The sequence below is a fragment of the Pangasianodon hypophthalmus genome, chromosome 10 (assembly GCF_027358585.1).
Source record: "Pangasianodon hypophthalmus isolate fPanHyp1 chromosome 10, fPanHyp1.pri, whole genome shotgun sequence".
Lineage (NCBI taxonomy): Eukaryota > Metazoa > Chordata > Actinopteri > Siluriformes > Pangasiidae > Pangasianodon > Pangasianodon hypophthalmus.
The window spans coordinates 17,410,263-17,418,928 of NC_069719.1; the positions used below are offsets into that span (position 1 = coordinate 17,410,263).

Below are 8,666 nucleotides of genomic sequence, written 5' to 3' on the forward strand. Positions count from 1 at the left end.
ATCTTCTTATGCGTAAATGAGTGTAAATGCTCTTGTGAACGATTTATGAATAAATCTGTTTGTATCCAGCTTGATAAATAAGACCTCATGTTTGAAACAGGGTTGGTATATTAATGCTCAGTTGTGTTGCAGTCACAAAGCAGGGAGGGTACATCTGAAGGAGGGACTCAGGTGATGGCATGTAGCTTGATATACTTTCTGACTGATATAATTTACTTTCATACCACTCCGGTAAACCAGCATAATGACAGAAAACAGGCAACATGTTTCATGACCTGCATTTGCATACTGGAAAATGATAGGCTGTTTAATTTTATGATGCAGTAACACTTGCCTGCCACATGTCCAGGTCTAACTCAGATTTTACATTTCTTATGTTTAATGAATGAATGCATAATTCACTTTAGAGGCAATGTTTGCTCTGACCTGTGGGCACTTCCAAATGAACTCCCAAACACATTTTTGTAAAGTTTAGGATTTTGGTAAAGATTTTTTGATCTCTTGAGGAATGACTTTTTAAATATTTGTACTATAAAAATCCTTAACCGGTAGTGGAGTATAGAGCCTGCTGGGAAAGTGATCTGTCAGGTACAGTAAACCCTGAATACTAGTGTTTAGTGAGGAGGATAAGTTTTATAGGATCAATAAACACGACACACGCGCTAGAGATGGAATTATGTTGGCTCTAAAAAGGTGTGAAATGGACATTTTCAAATGTACTTGAAGCTATAATGGCTCTGTGTACCACCAGTTGTAGTCAGACAATAGGAATTATGAACAGCAGATTAATCCTTTGTTTGTTGCAAATAAGATAATTTTGTTTTAATTGACCAGTGAGAGTGAGGAAGCACCAATTAACTTGCTGGATGTAATACGCACAGAAATAGACCACCATGAATAAAAAAACTAACTATAACTATTCTGTGAGTCTGTGGACACTGGCATGGCTGTGTGTGTGTGTGTGTGTGTGTGTGTGTGTGTGTGTGTGTGTGGATCAGAGAGAGAGGGAAACTGCAGTCATTCACCCTGTTTGCATGGCTGATAAATATTATACAGTATTCACTGTGTATATATACACAGTGAACTGGGAATACTTACATCATCCTTCATCTTCCACACATATGTTGAATTGATTGCTGTTACTGACAAAAATCATTCTTAATTTGATCATTACTTTGCGACCTTGCTCTATTACCATTTGATCTTGATGCATTGATGCTGACATCTATGCTAAATTACTGCCGTGTTTCTTTCTCATCATAAGTGTCCATTGAGTTATGATGCCATGCGGTGCACTGATGCTGTAGGCGACATGTGATTTGACCAGCTACTTCATCAACATTATACTTTTCCTCATGGAAGATGATTGTTGCTACTTAATGGCCAGAGCCCCAGACCCCACACTGAGAAGCTTGGAGATGTGAGGAAGTTCAGGGCATGCAATCACATGGATCCCAGTAGATCTTTGGAAAACTGTGGACATACAGTGATCCTTCTTCATACATTTGGTGTCACCCTGTGGAAGACACCATACACTGCAGCCTGATTTCAATCATCAATCCTCTATAGTAGATGGATGTGAAATCCCTTACAGACCTGCTTTCCTTTGCCATTAACAATGCCTCTCATGCATTAATTATTTCAGTAATGATTTACATTAAAGTTCCATTAACTAACATTATTTACTGCAATAGTTAACATTAATAATTAATAAACTTAAACATTAATAAATCATAAGAAATGTATTATTTGATGTTTGTTTAAATGTTAATGGCACACACCTGCCCTGAATAATGTTTATTCAGACCATCACCACAAATCCATGTAAATTAGCAAAAATGAAATTACAGCATTTAAATGTTGATAATGTTGAAAACGTGCTTTCAGCCTCAGTTCTGCATTCTGCCACTTACCAAGTGAAAACGTGTTCATTAAGGTGTTTCATACTGGTCATTGCAAGCTTCATTTTACTCATTTCTGGAATGGACAACTGTCTATGAAGGTGCTAATAATTGGATAATTATGTTTATTATTTTAAACACATCAATTAATATAGGTTTTAATGACTTTAATGAACATTGACTTTAATGTTACTTCTGGTGAATTAGTGACCGTTTGTTCATGTTAACTAATGCATTAAATAATGTCAGTTAAGGGAACGTTAACGTAAAGCTTGACCATTCACACCCGGTCTACCTCCAGTTCCCTGCTGGCATTGTGAAAGCTAATGAATTTAGAGAATGCTTTTGATGGCTCGGTTTGAGTTGAGTGCTATCTTTTGAGAGGAGCACTGCCAATGACCCCACTGCTTTTGCATGCTCTTATCAGAAAGAAGTGAAGCAGAGCTAGTCTTATCTGTGTGTTTATACACACACACTAACTCTCTGGCTAGTTTCTTGGTGCAGATGTGAGAGACGAGACATGCCAAGCTGACCATAAGCCTCGCTCAGGCTTCAGTCTGAAGACGGCAGTGCTGCATACATACTGGGCGTGAGTTTCTCACACATGGTAAGTCCTTTCTATAATATGTCCTGCTGCTATGATGCAAGGTATATTTGTTTAGATTTAATGAACAGATTAGACTTAATAAAACCTGTGGTATCAGTAATTGCTTCCTGTTAGAGGTAATAGACCTTCAGGTCCCACCTTTTTTATTTCGTGTACATTTGGTACCTGCTCTGTTTGTAAATGAGGGTGGATTACAGCATGAGGAAAGGTATAAGCTATTGAGGAACTTTATATATTTGCCTGGCAAATACTGTGTCCCTCTCTATGACCAGTTGGCGTGGGTGTTATTATTCCATCTATGTCCTTTTGTTTGCACACTAAAGGCAAAAAATACTATTATCTTTCAGTAGGATTATTTGCTTTTCCACTGCTGGCTGAGACTCAATCCATCATTCTGCCTACTATACAGTAGAAATTACACTGATAATGTGAATTAATACTGCGTTGTTTGTATAATACAGACTAAAGTTAATGTTATCTGCTTTCATGCTACACTAAACCTTTAGTGTATTTATCCGATTGTTTATCCTGCATCACACACTTGGAAGTGTATTTAATTACGTATTGTAGTGTTTGAATGTTACTACTGTTTATACAATTTATAGCAGTAGTACTTCCAGTATGAGTGGAGAAAGCTTGGGGACGTGTGTGTTGGTCACTCTGTTGGGGCTGATGTTACTGGAGTCAGCTCATGGTCAGCATATAGCAGAGGAACCGTGCTCAGTCCAAATCCTTGTTCCGGGACTTAAAGGTACACCACACTACACAGCAACACACTGCTAAACACTAAACATGACCAGTAGCATGACAAAAGTTTTCAGTTTATGCTTAAGGCTAAATTCTACCATTATGCTTTTATATATTTCTACAGGGGTATCGTCCATGTATAATGTCAGTAGCTTTGGGAAAAAGTGTCAGCTAAATGTAAATGATTCTAATGTAAATGGCTGGTGCAGTGGGGAAGAGGGGTGTTGGGTTAATGCTCAGATTTCGTTAATGCAGTATAATGTTAAGAAACGTGGGTGATGAACAAGTATAATGTTTTTTTTTTTTTTCAAAGTGAAGCATGTGTGTTTTACAGGGGAAGTAGGAGAGAAGGGGGAGAAAGGGGCGCCTGGGAGACCTGGCAGAGTGGGGCCACCTGGAGAGACAGGTACTGTATGATTTACTGTTAGTGAAAATGTAAAATGTATGCAAATCATTGAATTACATTGCAAATAAGACTGAAGGTTTAGTTAGAGAGAGAACTTAAGATCACAGGAAACTAAATGCAATTCGACCGATGGACCATGTGACCACTAGCTTCTGCTGGCTTTCTTGACATTTAGGGAGTGCAGCAGAACTGCAGAATGTACAATGAGTTCAAAGGTCATTTTACTGCAAAGGCTAGAATGCAGTAATGATGACAAGTGTTTACCACAGCCTTTAATGAAGATTAAGTGATTATTCAGTGAAAAATGGGGGAAGAGGTATTCATAACCGTGAATCTAACATAGCATTTCAGGCACCATTAATCTTATCAGAAGTTTTATGCTTGCGTTTTGATGAGGCTTTATTTATCTTTTAGGCGCTCCTGGACTTAAAGGACAAAAGGGTATCATGGGACGTTATGGAAAAATGGGTCCTCCTGGATTAAAAGGTGGAGTAGGCTAGCAAATTCAGATAGTGATTAGTTTTTTGAAAGTTAGTTACCTTTGAAAGTCTTAACAAATGCTTACAACCTGTTTATAGGTTTAAAAGGTGATATGGGAGAACCAGGTCCCAAAGGCGAAAATGGAGACCCAGGTAAAAAAAAAAATCAGACAGGGAATTAAATCTAATTTAATTCTATAATGTTTAGACATTGCATGTTTGGCTAAATTTGTGATGTGACATCTGGTTTGTTGTACCAGGGCTCCCCTGTGAGTGTGCGCCCTTGCGAAAGATGATTGGTGAAATGGATAATCATGTGGCACAGTTAACAAGTGAACTGAAGTTTATTAAAAATGGTATGTCCTTGCAATGAACCCCAGAACAAAGTTTAAATCCATAGTCCTTTCTCTGATATTATACAGAGTGCACCAGTAAAACCCCTATGTTAGTGCTTTGTCTGCTTTAATACAAGCCTACGTAAATGCACTGCTGCCACTCAAGAAAAAAAAAAAATCCCAGAAACATCTCGGTGTTACAGGAAAAGCATTTTGTTGCTTTTAGAAACCATCTTGTTATTATGAGAAAAGCATGAAGTAAAATCTGACTAATACTGTTATACTAATATCAGCTGGTAACCATTTAGGCCAGGTTGTAAAAAAACAGGACCAATTATTTATTTATTTTTTTACCCTTATCTCATAATAAGATGTTTTTCTTGCAATAAAAAGATATTTTTCTAATAGTAACATGATGCATATCTTATGAAAAAGAGATGTTTTCTTGAATTAATGAGATGCTGATTTTTTTTTTCTTGAATGGCAGCAATTCACTTCCGTAGAATGTCTTCATTTACAAATATTTTGTCAGTTACATAAATGACCCAATACCAACAATATTCAAATCTCAGTTTACCGACTGACATAAGAAACCAGTCACTGTTTTGTCTTTCTTTGTACAGTGTATTTCTGTATATACAGGGTGTTGTAGTGTGATTACAGAAATACCAGTGCTCACTTTTCAGCACTGCCCTCCCCTGCAGCTGTTGCTGGCATTAAAGAGACAGACAGTAAGGTGTACCTGCTGGTGAAGGAGGAGAAGCGTTACCGAGATGCTGAGCTCTACTGCCAAGGCAGGGGTGGACACCTGGCCATGCCCAAAGAGGCCAGTGCAAACAGGGCCATTGCTGGCTACATAACAGAAGCTGGCCTTACCAGAGTGTACATCGGCATTAATGACCTGGAGCGTGAGGGACATTTTGTGTATGTGGAGCGCTCACCTATGAGCACCTTTAGCAAGTGGCGGGAAGGAGAGCCCAATAACGCCTATGAAGATGAGGATTGTGTGGAGCTCGTGTCCTCGGGGGAGTGGGTTGACGTGGCCTGCTCTTTAACCATGTACTTTGTGTGTGAGTTTGACAAAATCCAGATTTGAGTAACTCCACTCCGAAAAGGGGAATAAGGAATGATTATAGTAGTTGGTTTTGCAGTGTTGTTGTGCAAGAGTGTGATTATTCTGAGATGCCAAAAGAGACTCATTCTGGTATGTCCATGCTTCAAGTACAGTGAAGAGAATTACAATTGTAAAGAATATATTTCTAATATTTCTCATTTGCTATGAACTTTATAGATTGCCCTTTATCATGTACTATTTTGCATTTGTATATACTATATAAAACCATAAATAAAGCTATATCAGATATTACAATTTATGTTGCTTTAGGGTGAATAAATTACTGGGAAATGACTTGCAAAAGTACTTTACTGTGCTGCCCTCTAGCGGCCATCTGCGAGTACTGAATGTGTCCACATCATACAGTCACTGGTCCACACCGAGAGAAAAAAGATTCAACACCTACAGTGTTATTTGTAAAACAGTGGATTAAAAAGGAGATGCCACATTTTGCACAGATACTGTGATTTATGAAGTCACGTCATTTTATGCTTATGAAACATATCACACTAAATATCTTGTTGGCAAAAAATAAATTATTAGAGCAAGATGATTAAAGAGTGAATTTGTAATACGTTTCACTTTGTATGTATTACAGCTTATTACGAAAACAAACAAACAAACAAACAAACCAACCATATACAGTGGGGTCCAAAATGACCTCTGAGACACTGAAAATCAGGAATTCTTTTTTCATTTAAAATTTGAAAAAAAAACCCAAAGCTTTAGATTTTTGAATTATTTAAAACAAAAAAAAGTCATTTTTAATATCTTGAATATTTAATATTCAAGATTATGCACTATTTCTAGGTCCCTATTTTAAATGTATGCAAAACAAACAAACAAACATGCTGTCAGGTGGATTGACCCTAGGTGTGAAGGAGTGTGTGAATGTGTGTGTGCATGGTGCCCTGTGATGGACTGGTGTCCCGACTAGGCCTCACACCCAGTGCTCTGGACTCTCCGTGACACTGACCAGCATAAAGCGGTTACTGAAGATGAATGAATGTGCAAACAGCTTCATATATGCAATAAAATGAAGGCCATTTTATTCTTTGAGACAAATGTCAAAAACATTTGATTGATAACTGAAGCCTTTTATAAGGCATTTTAACTGATACCTTGTAGGTTTCTATCTATATTTATATAGTAGTTTAATGACAACTCATTAGGCCTTGGCACTCTCACTGCTATGGCCCAGGTTCGATTCCCAGCCAGGGAACCAACCCCACAAGACAGTGCACTCCCAGTTCCAGTACTAAGCCCAGATAAAATTGGGGAGGGTTGTGTCAGGAAGGCTATCCGGCGTAAAAACTGTGCCAAATCAAATATACAGAACAATGAAGAAGCCGGAAGAAGAACAACATTGACCACTTAGATGTGTGTCTGTTTCTTTTGTTTTCAAGTTGAACTGATAATAACTCATCACAGACAATGCTGTCAGACATCACTGTTTAATATTTTCGCTATGAAAACTAGAGTACTTGTAGATAAAGCCTTCAGTGATGGTACACCTAGAATGGTCTTGGTTGTATAGCAGTGGCCTATGAAGTCAGAGCTGCAGATTATTTCGTTTTCAGGAGACACATTATAAACAACAAATTCTTTGGAATCTGAAGGCAGCTGCTGTGTAGTAGTCCGGCAGGGTCAAAATTCAACATGGTTTGATGAGTTCCCTCCTCAAAAGCACCAGGTACAACTCACCGATTAATTACCTGGGGTTGGTAGGAGTGTTGGAGCAAGAAAATCATCAGACTGTGCCAAAACCCAGTCCTCCCAGACAGAAATTGATGATCCCTGCTCTATTTCATCAGGGCATGAAGATAAGGATATTCTGTGTAGCATGGCACAAACCTGCTGAACAGATGAGTTACATTAGGTTGAGTTCCAACATGTATCAGCTATTAAAGATATCTGACAATTAGCACTCATGTGAGGTGTCAAAGCAACATGAGTCCAAAGAAACCAAATAGTGAATGCCTGAATTGCAGATGCATCAATCACAAAATGTGGAAAATGTTTTAAGGAGGGGGGCACAGTGGCTTAGTGGCTAGCACTGTTGCCTCACACCTCTGGGGTTGGGGGTTTGAATCCCACCTCTGCCCTGTGTGAGTGGAGCTTGTATGTTCTCCCTGTGCTTTGGGGGTTTCCTCCCCCAGGCCAAAGACACATGTTGTAGGCTGATTGGCATTTCCATTTTGTGTGAGTGGGTGTGCAATTGTGCCCTGCAATGGGCTGGCCCTGTGTCTTGTGGATAGGCTCCAGGCTCCTCTGTAAGCCTGTGTAGGATAAGCAGTACAGAGAATGGATGTGAATGTAAAGAATGTAAAGTCTCAATAGTTATAGCATCATGTGAAACATGGACAAACAGCAGCAACAAATAGGAACAGTTGCAAAATCTCCAAAAAGTACAGAGTGCCTCTATGCATCATGAGCTTCACAAAGCTGGAATTCATGTCAAGGCTGCCATTGTAAACCTTTTCTATTAAAAACCAAGACACGTAACTTGGTATAAAGTGTCCAAAATTTGGACCCAAGCAATGAAAAAAGTACTATGGACTGAAAAGTCAACTATCATCATACGTATTTCCTACATCTGGAAGACTTTATTTTCAAAGAAAGCCAAAAGATGCATTCAACCCATAATGTCTACTGTCAGCCAGTTACCAGTTAAATATGGTGGGGGAGCTATAATAATTTGGGTAACCATCTCATGGATGTCAGTACGTCATGTGATTACTTTGCATGAGAGAATAACAACCAAAAAATATCAGGTTATTTTACAGGACCAGGTGAACCTTATAGTGCAAACATTCTTTACTAATGATGTTCCTGTATTCCATTATTATAACGTTCCCTTACTTACTGCTAAAATTATTCAAGAGTGGTTTGATAAACACTAGAATCAAATCAAATGCCTTCCATTGCCTCCCCAATCACCAGACTTTAAACATCATTTATCCTTTAGGGGAAGTTCTAGAGCTCAGACTGCAAAGCAGATATTGACTTAGTTCATCCCTCAAAGATGACATGCTCCAGTATCCCGGCAGAAAAAAAAAAACCTGTTCAAGACATAT

At 38.5% G+C, this 8,666-nt stretch overlaps 1 protein-coding gene across 3 annotated transcripts; it reads left to right on the top strand.

The window, feature by feature from the left end:
- Positions 1-2,349: 2,349 nt before the first annotated feature.
- On the top strand, positions 2,350-5,844 carry colec11 (collectin sub-family member 11). Of its 3 annotated transcripts, none has more exons than XM_026933804.3 (7): positions 2,350-2,508; positions 3,114-3,259; positions 3,590-3,661; positions 4,076-4,147; positions 4,240-4,293; positions 4,401-4,496; positions 5,162-5,844. In XM_026933804.3, the coding sequence occupies exons 2-7, from the start codon at positions 3,130-3,132 to the stop codon at positions 5,569-5,571; spliced, it is 834 nt and encodes a 277-aa protein (XP_026789605.1). In that variant the 5' UTR covers positions 2,350-2,508; positions 3,114-3,129; the 3' UTR covers positions 5,572-5,844. The 3 variants fall into 3 exon arrangements, with proteins under 3 accessions (XP_026789605.1, XP_026789608.1, XP_026789606.1); XM_026933807.3 differs by having other exon boundaries at positions 5,180-5,844; XM_026933805.3 differs by having other exon boundaries at positions 2,372-2,508; positions 3,117-3,259.
- The last annotated feature ends 2,822 nt before the right edge of the window (positions 5,845-8,666 follow it).